General features: G+C 41.4%; 1 protein-coding gene across 2 annotated transcripts in view; it reads left to right on the top strand.

The window, feature by feature from the left end:
* macrod2 (mono-ADP ribosylhydrolase 2) overlaps positions 1 to 21,680 on the top strand; it is a 1,308,647-nt gene that overhangs the window by 372,123 nt on the left and 914,844 nt on the right. For both annotated transcript variants that reach the window (XM_024007574.2, XM_070448731.1), the window contains exon 4: positions 14,624 to 14,653. In XM_024007574.2, the coding sequence (XP_023863342.2) occupies positions 14,624 to 14,653 (30 nt within the window). The remainder of the gene's footprint in view (positions 1 to 14,623; positions 14,654 to 21,680) is intronic.

Here is a 21,680-nt window from a genome sequence, read left to right as displayed (position 1 = left end):
GGGGATGTTTTTCAGCAGCAGGGACTGGGAGACTAGTCAATATCGAGGGAAAGATGAATGGAGAAAAGTACAGAGAGATCCTTGATGAAAACCTGCTCCAGAGCACTCAGGACCTCAGACTGGAGCAAATGTTCCCCTTCCAACAGGACAATGACCCTAAGCACACAGCCAAGATAACGCAGGAGTGGCTTCGGGACAAGTCTCTGAATGTCCTTGAGTGGCACACGCAGAGCCCGGACTTGAACCCGATCGAACATCTCTGGAGAGACCTGAAAATAGCTGTGCAGCGACGCTCCCCTTCCAACCTGACAGAGCTTGAGAGGATCTGCAGAGAAGAATGTGAGAAACTCCCCAAATACAGGTGTGCCAACTTGTAGCGTCACACCCAAGAAGTCTACAGGCTGTAATCCCTGCCAAAGGTACTTCAACAAAGTACTGAGTAAAGGGTCTGAATACTTATGTAAATCTGATATTTCCATTTTTTGTGGGGTTTTTTGCATAAAATTTGAAAAACCTGTTTTGCTTTGTCATTATGGGCATTATGTGTAGATTGATGAGGGGAAAAAATAAATGTAATCCATTTTAGAAATAGCCTGTAACGTAACAAAATGTGGAAAAACTCAAGGGGTCGAATACTTTCCGAATTTACTGTATTAGATCTATGGAAACATTGCTTAACTTGCTACTTCATGTTTAATTATTTAAATTGTTTAATATTTAATTGTAGAGCATCTGTAGGCGTACCTGAAGCCCAGTTCCTGCCTGCCATTAGGCTACAATGATTCTTTCTGCAATTACGAAAACCATTGTCATCATATCGTATTTTTAGGTTACGTTGATATTTTCTATAGCCAACGAGGGACTTTGGTTTTTTTCATTCCTGCTCACAGTTTACACAAACTGAAGAAATGCAGAATTTACATAATCAAACATTGCCTACAGAATAGCATGAGAAAACACTTAAATACATAACACATGGCCAACATAATACAACATCTTAGAATACATAACACATGGCCAACATAATACAACATCTTAGAATACAAACACATGGCCAACATAATACAACATCTTAGAATACATAAACAATGGACAACATAATACAACATCTCAGAATACATAACACATGGACAACATAATACAACATCTTAAATACATAAAACACATGACCAACATAATACAACATCTTAGAATACAAACACATGACTAAGATGTTGTATTATGTTGGCCATGTGTTATGTATTCTAAGATGTTGTATTATGTTGGCCATGTGTTATGTATTCTAAGTGTTTTCTCATGCTATTCTGTAGGCAATGTTTGATTATGTAAATTCTGCATTTCTTCAGTTTGTGTAAACTGTGAGCAGGAATGAAAAAAACCAAAGTCCCTCGTTGGCTATAGAAAATATCAACGTAACCTAAAAATACGATATGATGACAATGGTTTTCGTAATTGCAGAAGAAATCATTGTAGCCTAATGGCAGGCAGGAACTGGGCTTYAGGTACGCCTACAGATGCTCTACAATTAAATAATTAAACAATTTAAATAATTAAACATGAAGTAGCAAGTTAAGCAATGTTTCCATAGATCTAATACAGTACATTCGGAAAGTATTCAGACCCCTTGAGTTTTTCCACATTTTGTTACGTTACAGCTATTTCTAAAATGGATTACATTTATTTTTTCCCCTCATCAATCTACACATAATGCCCCATAATGACAAAGCAAAACAGGTTTTTCAAATTTTATGCAAAAAAACCCCACAAAAACAATGGAAATATCAGATTTACATAAGTATTCAGACCCTTTACTCAGTACTTTGTTGAAGTACCTTTGGCAGGGATTACAGCCTGTAGACTTYTTGGGTGTGACGCTACAAGYTTGGCACACCTGTATTTGGGGAGTTTCTCACATTCTTCTCTGCAGATCCTCTCAAGCTCTGTCAGGTTGGAAGGGGAGCGTCGCTGCACAGCTATTTTCAGGTCTCTCCAGAGATGTTCGATCGGGTTCAAGTCCGGGCTCTGGCTGTGCCACTCAAGGACATTCAGAGACTTGTCCCGAAGCCACTCCTGCGTTATCTTGGCTGTGTGCTTAGGGTCATTGTCCTGTTGGAAGGGGAACATTTGCTCCAGTCTGAGGTCCTGAGTGCTCTGGAGCAGGTTTTCATCAAGGATCTCTCTGTACTTTTCTCCATTCATCTTTCCCTCGATATTGACTAGTCTCCCAGTCCCTGCTGCTGAAAAACATCCCCACACCATGATGATGCCACCACCATGCTTCAGGTTCTTGGTCAGCTCCCTGACCAAGGCCCTTTCCCCCCGATTCCGGACAGCTCTAGGAAAAGTCTTGGTTGTTCCAAACTTCTTCCATTTAAGAATGCTGGTTGCCACTGTATTCTTGGGGACCTTCAATGCTGCAGACATTTCTTGGTACCCTTCCCCAGATCTGTGCCTCGACACAGTCCTGTCTCGGAGCTCTACRAACAATTCCTTCGACCTCATGGCTTGGTTTTTGCTCTGACACGCACTGTCAATTGTGGGACCTTATATAGACAGATGTGTGCCTTCCCAAATCATGTCCAATCAATTGAGTTTACTACAGGTGGAATCCAATCTAGTCGTAGAAACATCTCAAGGATGATCAATGGAAACAGGATGCACCTGAGCTCAATTTCGAGTCTCATAGCAAAGAGTCTGAATACGTATGTAATAAGGTATTTCTGTTTTTTATGTTAATACGTTAGCAAACATTTCTAAAAACCTGTTTTCACTTTGTCATTATGGGGTATTGTGTGTAGATTGATGAGGGGGGGAAATGATTTCATCCATTTTAGAATAAGGCTATAATGTATCAAAACGTGGAAAAAGTCAAGGGATACTTTCCGAATGCATTGTATGTTGACCTTTAGGTTATTGGTTAGGCTACAGTGAAATGCTTGAGTTTTTTGAAAGTACTAGCCTATAGCCCTTAATTAGATATGAATATTCAACTGGCTCAGATGAACCTTGTCATTGATATTAGTGTTTCAGTCTTCTATGTGTGGTTGCCCCTGCCATATAAGAACAGATCTGGGATCATCCTTGTCATTGATATTAGTGTTTCAGTCTACTAGTTAGGGTCTATCGATTGCACATGAAAGTGGTGTTAATATTTAGCCTAATAATCTAATATTTAGCCTAGTAATCTAATATTTAGCCTAATAATCTAGCTAATTTATCATTCGGTTATCTCGGTTTTCATATACAAACAATGTATCCTTGCTTCGCTTGTTTATAACATTGCAACCTTTTTAGGCTATTTATATTCAACTATTACATTTTYCGGAGCACTTAGCTGTTCTACGAGTGGTCTGAGGCTTTGTAGAAATGTTTGGTTTTAATATGTATGTTTTTACATGTACATTGATCGATTCATTAATATAATGCTACTCAAATATAAATAACATACATTTTTCTAAACTATTCCAATCTGCTACTTGGACTTATTGCACCTGTTACTGAAATGGTTGTTCCAGTTTTAGATCATCGTTTGCCCTCCCGCTGAATATAAATGTATATGTAAAAATGAACAATTGCAAAGCATGCTGAGTCGTATTCTAGTGAGCTCTGCCCCAAAACAAGGCCAATAATAATACCCAGGGTGATTTGCAGTTAAGTTTGGTTAATTTTCACAAATACATTGACATTTTGGTAATTTAGCACACACTCTTAGTCATAGCAAGTAAAACATTTCGGTAACTGTTACTGAAAATGTTGCTGCTGTTCGGGCCAGCTACTTGAAAATGTATTTTTGTATTTTAAATACAAAATACATGTATTTTAATGAAATACTTTTCAATACAAGTATGGTATTTTGTCATTTTTGCCTATACACACACCACACACACACACACACACACACACACACACACACACAACACACACACACACAACACACAAACACACACACACACACACACACACACACACACACACACACACACACACACACACACACACACACACACACACACACGTGTCTGAGGGGTGCTTAATTTACTCCACCACCGTGGTTAATCACGGAGAAAAGCTCAAGATGCTAATCAATGTGACAGCATTTCTGCTGTCCATAAGGGCTGAGAACCGAAGCGTGAGAGGAGAAAGAGAGAGAGAGAGAGTGAGAGAGAGAGAGAGAGAGAGAGGAGAGCGAGAGAGAGAAGAGAGAGAGAGAGAGAGAGATAGATAGAATAGATTAGATAGAAAGAGGAGAGAGAGATTTGGAGCAAAATAGAGAGATGGGGAGATTTGGCGCGAAATAGAGAGATTGGGAGATTTGGCGTGAAATCAAGACATTTAGAGAGAGAGATAGACAGATTTGGTAGAGAAATATAGGAATAGGGAGAAATTTGGAGAGAAATAAAGAGAGAAAGATTTGGAGAGAAAGGGAGAGAGACAGAGAGTGGGGGAGGCCCTCAGGGAAACAGAGAGCGATCAACAGCCGTCTCCTCTCAGTGGGGACTATGTTGTAAATGTTCGCGCTGGAAGGTAGACGGGGAAAACAGTGCGTGGGATGCTTTATGTCTTTTCATTCTTCCCTCCCTCCCTCTCTCTTTTCCCTTCATGATGTGAATCTCTGGGAGCTTCCAGTCTTTCATCTTTTTTGGTCTTTTATTTTAGAACACCGCAAGCTTCTTTTCTTGTGCACACAAAATATCAGTTACCTCCACGAGGGAGAAAACAAGAGCAACACAGCCCTCAGCGACAGACATATATCAAGGGAGACATTAGAATCCCAAAATGTATGGGGACTCGTTTTAACTATTTCCCTTCAGGAGCAAGGGAGCAAAGGGGAGAAAGGAACAAATATGGAACAGCTGCTGAGAAAAGAAAAGAGTAAAGCTAACCTGTACTCTCTCAAAGCGTCTCACTCAAACACACACAATCACACAGTCTCACGAAGTGTGGAGTAGGTACAAATAAACAAATAGTCACAGCGCGCCACCTTGTATGGAGTCAAGCAGAAGTCCACATAACAGCCTTGATCTTAATTTGATCACCCTGTTGCTTAATTTGATCACCCTGTTGCTGGACATCTTTCCTGCAATGCATGAAATGTAGTGTATTTGAGGTTTAAAAATGCTTCTGAAGTTTGTATTTTCCACTTTGAGATTCCAGGCTTAATTTTCCCTTACGAAAAATGTATCAACCCCAACAAACATGCCCATAATTTATAATCCACATAATAATTCACATTTTCGGTTGCTGCAGGATTATTTTCCTGCTGTAGCAAACTGGCTTAAATTAAGATACTACATCTGTATAGATTTATAAGCCTTATTCAATATGACAAGCCTGAAAAGTGCTTCAATTATCCTGAGTGAAAAATCGAAACAAAAATCCATACTTGGCCACATCCAGACCATAATACATATTTAATAGTGTGGTATTAATTATGAAGTACCTCCTCTCTACATTGGCTGGTCTGTCTAGGGGTTGAGTTGCCCAGGGCTGGGGCTGGGGTAGGGTGAGGCTGGGTCTGGCTGTACCGCGGTAGATCAACACAGATGAAGCCCATGGGGAATGACTGCGGACGGCCGACAATTAGCAATATAATATTGTCATAGGACCAATGTTCCCTTTAATTTTCTTCGGCACGGAGCAAATTTCAGGTCTGCTGAGCGCACACTTGAACATTGTGAAAATTCTGTGCAACTTCTGGTGCGCGTTTACTGTGAACACTGAGGCTGTACTGCTTTAAGTTAGTTTTAACMGTGGTCAAGTAGGCTACTGTGGCTATTTTAACATAATGGAGGCCTATCAGAGTGGCTACCATCAAAAACAATGGAGAAAATGCATCCCATAACGTTTTAACATGGAAATAGCTGTTCTATCATTCAGCCTACAGAAGCAGCCAGTGTGTGGTGTTCAATGTAGACCTACATTCCATGAGACTTCTGAAAAAAACATGCAGGGCTTGACATGAACCTGTTTATCCACTTGTCCTTCAGACAAGGAGGTGACTGGACATGTTGTTTTTTGATGCAGGAAACCACTTTCCAAAATAAAATGCATCATTATTCCCATACCATTAATACAGGGAATCAGACATATGATGATACCCTCTGCATATTGGCAACACTGCCCTTTTACAGAAAAAATAGCTATTTACCTTACTTGCTTTTCAAAGATGTCTAGAAATGTACATGTTTTGTGTTCTTGTAGGAAGCAACTACTCCCCCATTGCCGACTTCAAATGATCTATAACAAGGCTAATAACTCACTAACTAGCAAAGGATATGAACAAATGTGCACATGTGGCTACATGCAGATCTCACTTTGATCTCAAAACCAGCACATCTACTGGCACAGATCCATATATGGCAATGGTCTATTTGCATATAGGAATAGAGTTGGGCTTCAGTCCTGCCTGTCAATGCAATAGAATCCTACTCCTATGCGCTGTGCCTACAAGAAAATCTCTTGCATGGTTCATTTTGTTTCGGTATGTTGCATTGAAAGTGCCGAATATTGCGTTGATTCGATCACAATTCCCACAGCAGAGAGAAACGTTGATAGTGTTAACTAAAGGGGAAAACTAGAAGTGAAGTTCAATCTTGTGCTTCTCTGAGCAGGCTGATATTTCTTCTGTGCGGCAGTCCCGGGGGAGCTGCGCGCCCGCACACGGTTTAGAGGGAACATTGCATGGGAGCCTGATCTGTTAGCTGGTGCCTGTAGCTACACACTACATAGCACTAGGATGATTCTTGACTTTATTTCATGTAGATAGACCTCTTCCTATAGATACTATGGAAGATTCTAAGGCCGATATGTGCATTTACTGCAAACTAAGACAGTCCGAAGTTGTAGGGTATATTTCTGTGGTGACTTTATTTAGAGTTCACAGCAGACAGCTGTGGAACTGTATAAACTGAGATTAAAAGAAACACAAACACCTCTGTCAACACAGAATGACCTAGAAGAGGGTTTCTGTTGCAAAGCATGCAAGCGGATCGTCACACACACGCACGCACGTACGCACGCACGCACGCACGCACGCACGCACGCACGCACGCACGCACGCACGCACACACACACACACACACACCACACACACACACACACACACACACACACACACACACACACACACACACACACACACACACACACAGACACACAACTCACACAACCACCTCTTCACATCTCTTGTGCTATGTTTAGTGTGTGAGCATAGAACAACAAAGCAAAGCGCTCCGCTCTGTGAAATTCTTTCTTTTGCTGGAGAGGTTTCTTTGTCCCTGCGCCCACACACACTGGCTGCATCCCAAATGGTACCCTATTCCCTGCATAGTGCACATGGGCCCTGGTCAAAAGTAGTGCACTCTATAGGGAATAGGAGCCATTTGGACACAACCAATGCATCACGCCCAGCACTCAGAACAATGAGAGAGCTACTAATGTTGTCGGGAAAGGTGTGAAGGTTATATGTGTGTGTGTGTGTGTTGTGTGTGGTGTGTGTGTGTGTGTGTGTGTGTGTGTGTGTGTGTGTGTGTGTGAGTGTGAGTGTGTGATGTGTGTGAGTGTGTGAGTAGTGATGTGAGTGGTGTGAGTGTGTGTGTGTGGAAAGGTGTGGAAGCAGTGTAGCCTCTAAAAGCACCTTTCATCATTTTCACGGCCAGGAGAGAAACAACTAGAGAAATAATTTAAATAATAGTTGTTATTATATTGCCACATTAGACCAATGGGATGTTTCTGATCCAACACGTTACGGAGCGGTTGCTTGTTCTATGCATATGGTCTATTTTTATGTATAAGTAAATTCATCTACAGTATGCAGAATAGCTTTGTGTTCTATGATCATTGTTCTATGATTGGTATTGGAGCATTAGTCAGATTTGAGTCAGACAGTGCAGTATAGTGATAGTCTAGCAGTGTGTTAGCTTACAGCAGGGGTATTCAAACCCTGGAGGTCTGAAGTACAGCTGTTTTTCTGTTCCCAGGTCTAAATCGGATTAGAGTGGAAGAGTTAATGAAAAGCAGTGTAACTGGCTTTGGGGTCCGTATTTGAATTTGAGGGGCCTCTAGTTTCTAGTTCAAAAATGTTCCTCGAGGAACCCCTGTGTAAAGGTTCAAACCAGAACCTTTTTGTGATGGGAGGGGCTCATTTTTTATACTTTTTAATAATATATTGTAGAGGTGGCAGCCTATCAGATTGGAAATGTGGCTTTCAGATAGTTATTTTTGGTCACCCGTTAGCGTAAATGTTATTCCTGTTTATCATGTTAAGTTTGTTCACTGCATATTAAAATATTCCTTGACTAGTTATGCATGCTACATACTCTAATACAATCTAAACATTGCTGATCACATACAGTAATAAACTGGTAACTATTCCAACTTTGGGATTTGCATAGGCTCTCCAGGAACTCATACACCTATGTTAGCCTCATTGAAGCTACAAAACTGTCAGATTTCAACCTTAACATGTTTTTTATTTTATTTTATTTATTTGTTTTTAATTTCACCTTTATTTAACCAGGTAGGCTAGTTGAGAACAAGTTCTCATTTACAACTGCAGCCTGGCCAAGATTAAGCAAAGCAGTGCGAAACAAACAACACAGAGTTACACATGGGATAAACAAACATACAGTAAATAATACAATAGAAAAAGTCTATATATAGTGTGTGCAATTGAGGTAGGATAAATGTGGTAAGGCACTAAATAGGCCATAGTGCCGAAATAATGACAATATAGCAATTAAACACTGGAGTGATAGATGTGCAGAAGATGAATGTGCAAGTAGAGATACTGGGGTGCAAAGGAGCAAAATAAATAAATAACAGTATGGGGATGAGGTAGTTGGATGGGCTATTTACAGATGGGCTATGTACAGGTGCAGTGATCTGTGAGCTGCTCTGACAGCTGGTGCTTAAAGTTAGTGAGGGAGATATGAGTCTCCAGCTTTAGTGATTTTTGCAGTTCGATTCAGTCATTGGCAGCAGAGAACTGGAAGGAAAGGCTGCCAAAGGAGGAATTGGCTTTGGGGGTGACCAGTGAAATATACCTGCTGGAGCGCGTGCTACGGGTGGGTGCTGCTATGGTGACCAGTGAGCTGAGATAAGGCGGGGCTTTACCTAGCAAAGACTAATAGATGACCTGGAGCCAGTGGGTTTGGCAACGAATATGTAGCGAGGGCCAGCCAATGAGAGCATACAGGTCGCAGTGGTGGGTAGTATATGGGGCTTTGGTGACAAAACGGATGGCACTGTGATAGACTGCATCCAATTTGCTGAGGAGAGTGTTGGAGGCTATTTTGTAAATGACATCGCCGAAGTCAAGGATCTGTAGGATAGTCAGTTTTACGAGGGTGTTTGGCAGCATGAGTGAAGGATGCTTTGTTGTGAAATAGGAAGCCAATTCTAGATTTAATTTTGGATGGGAGATGCTTAATGTGAGTCTGAGTTTACAGTCTAACCAGACACCTAGGTATTTGTAGTTGTCCACATATTCTAAGTCAGAACCGTCCAGAGTAGTGATGCTGGTCGTGCGGGCAGCGATCGGTTGAAGAGCATGCATTTAGTTTTACTTGCATTTAAGAGCAGTTGGAGGCCACGGAAGGAGAGTTGTATGGCATTGAAGCTCGTTTGGAGGTTTGTTAACACAGTGTCCAAAGAAGTACCAGATGTATACAGAATGGTGTCGTCTGCGTAGAGATGGAACAGAGAATCACCAGCAGCAAGAGCGACATCATTGATGTATACAGTCAGGTCAGGAGTGAACCAATAGCAATATCTGTTCCTGCTTCTACATTTTTTGAACGGGGCATGCTTATTTAAGATGGTGAGTAAAGCACTTTTAAAGAATAACCAGGCATCCTCCACTGACAGAATGAGGTCAATGTCCTTCCAGGATACCCGGGCCAGGTCGATTAGAAAGGCCTGCTTGCTGTAGTGTTTTAGTGAGAGTTTGACAGTGATGAGGGGTGGTCGTTTGACCGCAGACCCATTACGGATGCAGGCAATGAGGCAGTGATCGCTGAGATCCTGGTTGAAGACAGCAGAGGTGTATTTGGAGGGCAGGTTGGTTAGGATGATATCTATGAGGGTACCCGTGTTTACGGATTTGGGTTGTACCTGGTAGGTTCATTGATCATTTGTGTGAGATTGAGGGCATCAAGCTTAGATTGTAGGATGGCCGGGGTGTTAAGCATGTCCCAGTTTAGGTCACCTAACAGCACGAGCTCTGAAGATAGATGGGGGGCAATCAATTCACATATGGTGTCCAGGGCACAGCTGGGGGCAGAAGGTGGTCTATAGCAAGCGGCAACGGTGACAGACTTGTTTCCTGAAGGATGGACTTTTATAAGTAGAAGCTCAAATTGTTTGGACACAGACCTGGATAGGAAGACAGAAGTCTGCAGGCTATCTCTGCAGTAGATTGCATCTCCTCCTCCTTCGGCAGTTCTATCTTGTCGGAAAATGTTATAGTTAGAGATGGAAATTTCAGGGGTTTTGGTGGTCTTCCTAAGCCAGGATTCAGACACGGCTAGGACATCCGGGTTGGCAGAGTGTGCTCAAGCAATGAATAAAACAAACTTAGGGAGGAGGCTTCTAATGTTAACATGCATGAAACCAAGGCTTTTATGGTTACAGAAGTCAACAAATGAGAGCGCCTGGGGAATGGGAGTGGAGCTAGGCACTGCAGGGCCTGGATTAACCTCTACATCACCAGAAGAACAGATGAGGAGTAGGATAAGGGTTCGGCTAAAGGCTATAAGAACTGGTTGTCTAGTACTTTGGAACAGAGAGTAAAAGGAACAGGTGTCTGGGCACTTTAGAATAGATTCAAGGCATAATGTACAGACAAAAAGGTATGTTAGGATGTAACTACAGTGGAGGTAAACCTAGGCATTGAGTGATGATGAGAGAGATATTGTCTCTAGAAACATAATTTAAACCAGGTGAGGTCACCGCGTGTGTGGGAGGTGGAACTAAAGGGTTAGCTAAGGCATATTGAGCAGGGCTAGAAGCTCTACAGTGAAATAAGACAATCGTTAACCAAAACAGCAATGGACAAGGCATATTGACATTAGGGAGAGGCATGCGTAGCCGAGTGATCATAGGGGTCCAGTGAGTAGCTAGGCGGGCTGGAGACATGGCGATTCAGACAGCTAGCGGGCCGGGGAAAGCAAGCTAGCAGAGGGGCCTTAGAGGGACGTCGCGACGGAAGAAGTCTGTTGTAGCCCCCTCGTGCAGTTACGTCGGCAGACCAATCGTGATGGATCACGTGTAGTAAAAGGGTCCAKGCCAATTGGCAAAATAGGTATAATGGCCCAAGAAATTGGCAGATGGGCCTGTTCAGCTAACAGTGCGATATGCTCTAGACAGCTAGCAGGCCGCGGCTAGCAGGCTAGCAGATGGGCATTCAGGGGACGTCACGACGGACAAGCCTGTTGAAAAAAAMCCTCGGGCAGATTACATCGGTTGTCCAGTTGTAATGGATCGGCGGGGCTCCGTATCAGCAGTAAAAGGGGTCCAGGCCAATTGGCAAAATAGGTATTGTAGCCCAAGGAGTGGCTGATGGACCTCTTCAGCTAGCCGGGAGATGGGCCTAGCATATGCTAGCTCCAGGCTAATTGGTGCTTGCTTCAGGACAGTGACGTTAGTGGCCACTCGGATAGCAGCGATGATCCAGGTGAAAAGGTTCAGAGCTTGCGGTAGGAATCCGGAGATATGTAGAAAAATAAGTCCGATATGCTCTGGTTTGAATCGCACTGTGCAGACTGGCAAGAGTTGTCCGGGCTAAAGGTTAGCTGATGGCCGCTAGCAGTGGCTTGCTGACTACTAGCTAGTAGCTACTTAGCTTATGTTGGTGGTTCCGGTTTACAGTAAAAAAAATAGCGGATCCATACCACATTGGGTATGGGGCGGATTGCAGGAGAGTTTGTTGAAGTTGAGGTGAAGAAAAATATAAAAAAATATATGCGAAGAAAAAAGATATAAAAATATATATACACGGGACAGGACAAGACGAAGACAAAGATGTCTGACTGCTACGCCATCTTGGATGCACATGTGATGACAATACAACAGAACAGATGAACAGGAATGAMATTTACTCTTAACTGGTGGCCAAAGTAAATCTATCTTAAAGCCACACCCCTACTAAGCCACGCCTCCACTTTAGTATTCCTCCAGGAACCCATCGCTAGATTGAACCATTAAGGGTTCCTCCAAGAACCCCTCAACTAACCAAAGGTGCAATTATGAACCATTGACTGGCAATGGTTTCCTTCAGGATCTCCAGGGTTCCTCAAGTCACTACTGATTATAAGATTCTATAGAACCCATACAAAACCAAATTCCTTAATTGTTATTGTTGTGTTAATTGACAATTTGAATCAGGTGTGCTAGTCATGCAACAGCTGGGGCTCCCTGAGGAGAAAATTGAGAACTACTGATTTAGTCATCTGCTCAAATGATACAAGGCCATACGTGAGTCTTTTACAAGACACCATCACTGGGCATTGTCATATGTAACATGGCAATAGCATACCACAACAGACTAGATCAACTGGAATTACACTCACTCACAGGTTTGAATATTGGCAACCGTGGCTAGAGGGAGACAGGGAGGGGAGGGTGAATGGAGGGGAGTCCAGTGGAATGGGGTATGGGAAGGGGAGGTGAGGGTGAATGGAGGGGAGTCCAGTGGAATGGGGTATGGGAAGGGGAGGTGAGGGTGAATGGAGGGGAGTCCAGTGGTATGGGAAGGGGAGGTGAAAGGGAGAGGCCTAGTGGAGCGGTGTAGCCCATGTAAATAGCAGTTTTCAGTAAGCATAGGCTCGAAGCATTCCATTTCATGAGAGCAGCATTTATTCTTCAACTGGAAGCAATAAGCCCAATCAGTCCTCCATGACAACATAATAAATACCAGAGTAGACTAATAAGTCCTTAGTCTTGGGTTAAGCTCAGGTAAATCAATTAGATTCATCTATATTTCCATATTTTTAAGTAATATTCTTATAGACCATGGGGTATTACATTATTTGGAAAGACTGGAAATCTGACAGGCTTTGGTTTTTAATTTAAATATATAATAATTGTATTATCTGTATTGAAGTAGAAAGCAATGGGTTAGAAGCCTACATAACCCATAAAGTAAAATGCAACATCCATTTATGGCCAGCTATGTAAACTTTAACATTGATTTATCCTGCAATAGATGTTGTTCAATTGGTAATATACATTTTTGTCTTCTTCTAATGGAAAGTAATCCAAAAGTTACATTACTGATTACAACTATGGACACTAGTAACCATAACAGATTACATTTAGGAAGTAACCTACCCAACCCTGTTAGTGTGTATGCAGTGGTTGGATAATGTGAATATGATTGCTGTTGTGGAAGATATAATTTGTAACAGTTTGATGAGTCYTCTCTGCCCGCTGCATGAACCACACTTCAAACGCAGCTCTACCTACTTTCCCTTTCAGTAACAGTCAAATGAACTGACATAACTTTAATCCACACTAATCTCTCCCTCCAGTGTAGAGAGAGGATAGGACCCTAGCAGTGCACTACACTATATAGGGAATAGGGTTCCATTTTGGATGCAGACATCTCCTATGGGTCCTGGTCAAAAGTAGTGCACTATATAGGAAATAGGGACTCAGAAGGATGTGTATAACTGACAACACGTAAAACTAAATGATGTGTTAAGTTTTAATGATATATTCTCCAATGAGAAGAGGAGGCTGCGTGAGTTACTAACAACACAGGACAGAGTATTTAATGAGTGTTTATGAGCCTAACTGTAACGCTGTTTCAGAATAGAACTACACATGGCTATTTAAACTGGAGGTTTTTAGACCTCTTATCTGTGCTCTCTCTCTCTCTCTCTCTCTCTCTCTCTCGCCCTCGGTCCGTCTCTCCGCCTCTTGTCTCCATCTATCTCATCTCTATTTCTCTCGTCTCCCTCTTACACACGCTCTTACATCTCTCTCTCTCTCCCCTCATCTCTCATCTCTCTACTGCTCTCATCTCATCGTCTCTTCTTTTCTCTCTCCTCTCATCTCTCGGCCTCCTATCTCTCTCTGCTCATCTCTCGCCCTCACCTCTCCTCCTCTCTCTCTCTCTCTTCTCTCTTCTCTCTCGCCTCCCTCTCTCTTCCAGACATGTTATAAGGATAATCTTACCATCAAAAGGCGTTCCTCCTCTCCTCTCCTAGTACAGCAACTGGCTGGTCGCTGCTCAAACTCACTGCTGTTCAGCACTGATGTCTTACATCTAACACGCTGTTATCACAGAGCTGGTGGAGGTGTTTTTTTCAGAACATCAGCAGGCCCTCACACAGGACTCTGATTGTGTGTGTGTGTGTGTGTCTGTGTAAAGGTGTTTTATATTCACTCAGAACTCCGATAGTACTAGAAACTCCTCTGTTGTAAAGCTGTTGGCTGATTAAAGTGTCCTAACAGTTTGGTGTGATAGCGTTTGTTTGATCTGCATGGATCTGAATATCGCTGACTTTTGTCATGTTGCCAAAAGAAGAAGTGCTGACTGAGCTGAATCTTAACGATCCACATCTGTTTGAACAATCTTTAAACATGAGAACTTATGTTGTCTTTTTCATCTCTTTCACAGCTAACTCCAGTCTTCTGGGAGGTGGTGGAGGTGAGTGTTTGTCCTCCTTATTTTGGGGAGAATTTTCATGGCGCTGCCCATGCTGTTCACACTGACGCTCACGCCCACGCTCACGCTCACGCCCACGCTCACGCCCACACTCACACACTCCTCATCTCCCCATCGTAATAAAACAAAGTCATCCTATCATTAGTCCTATACCATAGACATGTCTGTCTAATAGACCTAGATATTTATTTATCCATTAGTATACCGTGGACTGTAGTGTCTGTTTCTCTCTGAGTGCTTCCGTTAAATGGGACTGAATGCATTAGTGCCAACACATCAGAGCGAAGCATTACACGGGGTGCGGTAACCATGCAGACTGACTGTGCCGTGTCATGGCCAGACGTGGTGGTCATTACTTTACTGGCCTGTCCAGGCCTGTTATTATCAAAGCAGCTGAGGATATCTGAGGCGGCCGACCGTGGCTAGGGGGAGACGGGAGGGGAGGGGTGAAGGGAGGGGAGTCCAGTGGAATGGGGTATGGGGAGGGGAGGTGAAAGGGAGGAGCCTAGTGGAGCGGGGTAGCCTAACACAAACCCAGGGGTTCCTCTTCTGGAAATGTGGTACTTACCCTGACATGATTGAAATAATGGTTCCTTGGTATATTGGGCGGGGGGAGTTGGGCTTGAAGTGTCATCCTAATTAGCTGTGGAATTCTGATCTGTGGGTTGAAGGGGGGAATCTATGGTATCTAGCAGTCGTACGAAGATGAAAACAWGGTCATTTCTTCAGCTTCATGTCTTATCTGTTATCTGACTGTTTATCCATCTGTGTTTGGGTGTTTGCAGACATCTCTCTCTCTCTCTCTCTACACTCTTATATGATATATCCTGGTTATTTATTTATCCCATCTCAGGAGACAATTAGTTAGTTAGTTAGACAGACAGTTAGTTCTTGCTATATAACATTGCTGAGCTGAAACCCTACCCACGTCTAATCACGCTCTGTCCCAAGTGTCTCTCATCTTATCTGATACATGGTTAGACCTCGGCCCTCGGCAACCATATTGCATCGCTTCAGTGTGCAGTTCTCCAGATCTTTAGCTAGTGACAGAGAGAGACCTTTAGCAACACGTTAATCAAGGTTAATGTGTGTGCGCATGTGTGTGCCTGTGTGCATTTGCATGCGTGCGAGTGATTGGGATCAGAGGTCAGAAAAATGTATCTCCGTAACCAAAGTGGACTCACTCAAGCACTTCTCAATGATGTCTAATGTAACACTAAACATTGGCTTCTTGATTGGCATCTCTCTGCTCCTCTTCACCTCTCAATTATGTTTTACATAACCAATGTATGTTGCAATCGCTGCTTTGGTTAAGTTTCCCTGGCACTGTTTCCAAATGCATTTGTGATACAAATCCCATTTAGCATTTGTGGCACAAATCCCATTCAAGTCATGGAATGGAAATATTGGAAATATTTWAAAAAATTGCGCATCATGTTCAAATCATCTATAATCAATTGTAGATACTTTTGATGATTTGGAAATGATGCACAAAACAAGCTAATATTGGCTCCATGACTTGAATGAGATTTGTGACACAAGACATTAAAACGTAATTCAACAATATTAAAAAATGGGTTGAACTGAGAAGGAAATTTACAAAATGTATTAGAAAATGCATTAAATTGCCCAAGGTTATCATACGACATAAAGAAAATGCATCAGTGATTTGTATTTTCTTTCAACTTTCTGAAGATTGTCACGCCCTGACATTAGAGAGCCCTTGTTTCTCTATGGTGTAGTAGGTCAGGGCGTGACTAGGGGGTATTCTAGTTTATAATTTCTATGTTGTGTTCTAGTTTATATTTTCTACGTTTGTGTTTTGTATGATTCCCAATTAGAGGCAGCTGGTAATCGTTGTCTCTAATTGGGGATCATATTTAAGTATTTCTCCCACCTGTGTTTGTGGGATATTGTTTTGTGTTTGTGCATGTGCACCACGTAGTCACGTTTAGTTGTTCGTTTATTGATATATTTTGTTTTGTTAAGTTTCTCTTTGAATTAAATATGTGGGACTCAACATCCGCTGCACCTTGGTCCCATTCTTACGACAGCCGTGACAAAGATGCAACAACCTGTCTGTGTGTGCGCGTTTAGCGATGATGCTAATGTAATGACAACTGTCTAGCCGTTAGCGATGATGCTAATGTAATGACAACTGTCTTCTGGTAGATTGAAAGTTCCCCAAAACTTTCTCAATTAAATGTTACAGTAATTACAAAGTAGCCTATCCCTACCTGGCAAAATGATATCATGATTACTTGAATTAATCCAGTGACAATTTGTTTTGCAAACTCTGCAATCACATGAGCGCTACAGAAACATCGCTAACCAAACAACGGTCCCTGGCTTGTGCTCAGTTGAATTAAAGGGTAACTACACCCCCAAAAATCTACATTTGTTAGATTTGATCCAGACCTCAAAAGTGATCTCCTGATGTGGTTTAAGAATTGTTGTGGACTTAGAACATCCAATTATGTAATTTCTTTATAATAAAGTGTAATGTTTTTGGTGAAAACCTGGGGAAAAAATTACAACAAAAACCTGGAAAAACTAAACGGAGAAAATGCAATATGGGAGAAACGGAATCAGGCAGAACATTTTACGAATTTTACAGGGCCCTAGTCTTCCCTTTCGGAAAAAACACATTTTACATATGTAACATTTTATTTTACATGTGAAATGTTGGTTTTGAAACAAGTTTCACGTGGATATTTTTCACATGATATTTCACAGGTGATGCCCTGCAAACAAAAATGAGTTGTCAGGATGTCCCCGGAGCTTTACGCAGGGTTTTTAACTTACAGTACATATTTGACATACATGACTACATTGTGTATATTTATTTATACCATAATTATTATTCAACATGTCCTCACCTGGGATTTGAACCCACAACTTCTTGGTTGAAGGCATTTCGATATTCATSATATGCCACCATGTCTGTGTCAATAACAGATTTCACCTGTATTCACAACACTTTGGACTTCAAAGTAAATCTCAGCTTTGTTAAAAATACACTGAAGAAAAACTATTATATTTATCATAGTGATTCAGGAGTATCATTAAAACAGAATAATATATCCTCCCAAAACATTATTTAGACAACTATACAGAAAACCCTCAAACTGCTTAAATAAGTAAATTAAATCAATGATGAGAGAATAGTCAGAATAACTGATACCTAAAATAGCAGTGCAGATTGCACTCTTTTGCTAGGCGTGGAGATGTATTGTAGGTAATGATTGTGTAGGGGACTTCACCGAATGCCACACACTTTGTGGGCAGCAGAAAGCTTGGCGTACCCTAAATGTAGAGTTTGTGACTTCAAATCTCAGGTGGCATCATATTGAGAAGTCAGCGCTAAGTAATCATGTCAAATGTAATCATATTGATTAAGGATGTGTACACAATTTTAACTGAACAGTGTACCACTTACCTTAAAACCCCATACCATGAAAACCTTTCATGTAAAAAATCCAACTCTCACATGTGGAAAACATTCACATGTTGTCATGGTATCACATGTTGTCATGTGTAGTGTCATGGTATCACATGTTGTCATGTGTAGTGTCATGGTATCACATGTTTTCAGTGTAGTTGTCATGTAGTAGCACTTTGTCATGTTGTAGTGGCATCGTATCACATGTGGATGTGGTTAGTGTCATGGCTGCTACATGTTGTAGTGGTAGTAGTCATCCCGGATTATCACATGTTGTCATTGTAGTTCATGTATTCCACATGTTGTCATTGTGTAGTGTCAATGTTATCACATGTTTTTATGCTGTAGTGTCATGGACACATGTTGTCATGTTATGTCATATATATAGGTCATGGTAGGTCTGCACATTTGCTATGGTAGTCATGGTTATACATTTGTCATGTATTCTGGATCACTGTTGTCTGTGTAGTGTCATGGTATCACATGTTGTCATGTGTAGTGTAGATCCTTAGTGTTACATGGTATCACATGGTGTCATGTGTATCCGATACATGTTGTCATCGAGTTAGATCACCATTTTTGTCTATGTGATAGTGTCATGGTAGAATCACACTAGTTGTCATGTTAGAAGTGTCATGGATATCACATGGTCAGTGTTAGTTCTGTTGACAGTTGTCTGTTAGATGTCATGTATCACATGTTGTTATGTGTAGTTCTGGTATCACATGTTGGCATGTGGTTGTGTGTGTCATGGTAGCACATGTTGTCATGTGTAGTGTCATGGTATCACATGTTGAAATGTTGCATCCTCATGTTGTCACATCTATTTCACAAGATCATGTTTTCACCAGTTACTTTTACCTGTTTCACATTAACTTCCTATGAGATCTCATGTGAAATTCATGTGAGGTTTCTTTAATAGCTTGAGTCAGGAGGCCTAAAGGCTACATACTGTTGTCTTCACTAATTGCCTTCCCCTGATGTTACTCCTCATAAATAAACCAATCAACTGACACAATCTAGGCCAATTAACCTTGCTAAAATATGACAATAAGASAGTTGGTTCTGTGCCTAGTGTACAATATGCGTCGGAACACTTTGTTTTTGTCTGACTCCTGACTACTACAGTATGTTAAAGGCTGGAGGAGTCGTGTGGACTAATTCTTCTTCTTCTTCTTCTTCCTACCATCTCTGGTCCAAGATCTATTGTTGAAGGCTGAGGTGGTAGTAGAAACCTGTTTGAGTGGTGAGGAATCTAGGTTATCTGACTGGCTCTGCCTCTAGAATAATGTTTTCTAAAAACAAAGCTCTCTATCTTCTCTCGTTTATCTGTGTGTGGCCTATACACTGGCTTTATCTGGCACTCTCTTTATCATTCTGAGGTGGCTGCTATGTAAACCTGATTTCTTCACTCTCATTCTCTCTCTATCTCTCTCTCTGCCTCTCTCACCTCTCTCTCTCTCTATCTCTCTCTTGCTTACCCTGTCCTCCTATCATCTAGCATGTGAAGTCGTGTGAAGTCCTGCCATGACTGTGTGCGTCAGCCGACTGTGTGGTGTGTGTGTGTGTGTGTGTGTGTGTGTGTGTGTGTGTGTGTGTGTGTGTGAGATGTAAGCATGGATCCATGGGTGTGCTCTTGCTCATCTAATAAAAGGATCCTCTTATCTTAGACCTGTCCAGACCAGACTGGGTGCTGTGAGTGGAGGCTCAGGTTCACAGCTGGCAGGATGATCTATCACTATTATACTGGACCTTACCTAGCTCACCAGAGTTTTGGTGTGTGGTCTCAGCTCTATTTAGTGTTGTTGTCTATCAAATTGTATAGACTACTACTTTCTCTCTGTTCTCTCTCCTCTGGCAACGGCCCAACTCACACTGGCACAAGCACATGACATGCACACACAGAGGAGCAGGTGGTTGGATAGCTCTTTAATGGTTTTGTCTGGATGAGCTACAGCTTTTGTCAAAATGAACTTTTTGTAGCAGGTTAGGATAACTAATGTAGCAGGTTAGGAGAACTAATGTAGCAGGTTAGGAKAACTAATGTAGCAGGTTAGGATAATTATGTTAAGGTTAGGACAAGTTTAGGGTTAGCTAAAATGCTGAAAAAAATACTTTTGATGTCAATTTGACAAAAGCTGTATCCCATCTAGACATTGCCCTCTCTAACAATGTGGAAGTGTATTAGCTGTTTGATGTTAAAAAAATATATTAAGCAGCAACACAATATAACGATAACCCTGTAGTCATCTACTTCACATTTTGTAAGACCTTTGAAAACTGAATTTAAGACATTTTAAGACTTATTAAGGCCTTTCAATCATAAAAATGTATTTAAAATTCAAACTTTTTAAGGACCCGCAGACACCCTGTCATCATTATTCCCACATTTGTAAATGTTAGTTACCTAGCTATTCACACATTTATAAACATTCACATATTTTATAGTATGTAATAATGAATAATGATTCATATTAATAATGATTCATAATGATTTACTAATCATTAGTTAAGTATTTTTGCATGGCTTCATCTAAAGTGTGGGATATTTATACTTTAGAAATACTTTATACATTTTTTGAATGAAAGGTCGCAAAATGGCCCCTAAAACATATCAATGGTTAAACAATAAGCACACAATACAGAAGATGTTTAAGAAAATGTATTGAACATAAGTGTTTATTGGCAGGGACTTTTCTACCAAAACCAAAGTGTTTTGTGAATTGCAGGCACTCCTTAGAGCAGTCTAATCTCGTTTAACCCAGAATTTAAATCTTTCGTAATTTGGTCAGCTGCATAATTAAGTTCTGGGTCCATACCAGTTAGAAATGGGGAGTTCCGGTTTGTGAAGTCTCCACCCTCAGCCAAAGCCCCCCACCCTTATGCTAATTTCACCACACGTGCAAAGCAGTCAAAGTTTAAGCACCGCCTTCGCCCAATCATGGTACATCCTAATAATCTGTGACAAAAACACAAACACTGGGACTTCTGTTGATCTTTATCCTRCACATTCCATCCCGTTGCGACAGATTCTTCAGTTTACGCGCAGACTGTCCAAGAGAGGTTAAGAGAGGTCCATAGACTGCTTACAAGTTAAGGAAACAAATATCTGAATACATTATTTAGCTGAAATATCCCTATATATATATATATATCTTACAGTCTTCAACAAGTTTAGGCTTTTTGTTTTTGACCAAATAACAGTGGTGTTTTGCATGAGTAGCAGGTAGTTACTCAGCTGAAATTTTACACATACAGTACATGAGATTAACACTAATCCCAGACAGTGAGATGTTTCATCCCAAATGGCACCCTATTCCCTATATAAGGCCCATTAGGCTTTGGTCAAAAGCAGTACACTATAAAGGGAATAGGGTGCCATTTGGAATGTAAGCATGGTAAATGAAGCAGTTGAGAACAGTGAGTAATTATGAACGCTATGGGGTCTCTGATGTGTCACCACCACATAGCTGATAGGCTGGATGCATGTTGACACTGTCCCTGAGGACCTCAGCTAGTGTAAGCAATATGCATATCTTTAGCTCTCCCTCCCTCTCTCTCTGCTTC

This window comes from Salvelinus sp. IW2-2015, linkage group LG18 (assembly GCF_002910315.2).
Source record: "Salvelinus sp. IW2-2015 linkage group LG18, ASM291031v2, whole genome shotgun sequence".
Taxonomy (NCBI): domain Eukaryota; kingdom Metazoa; phylum Chordata; class Actinopteri; order Salmoniformes; family Salmonidae; genus Salvelinus; species Salvelinus sp. IW2-2015.
The sequence above is the reverse complement of the archived record's forward strand: the minus strand, read 5'-3'. Positions and strand labels throughout refer to the sequence as shown.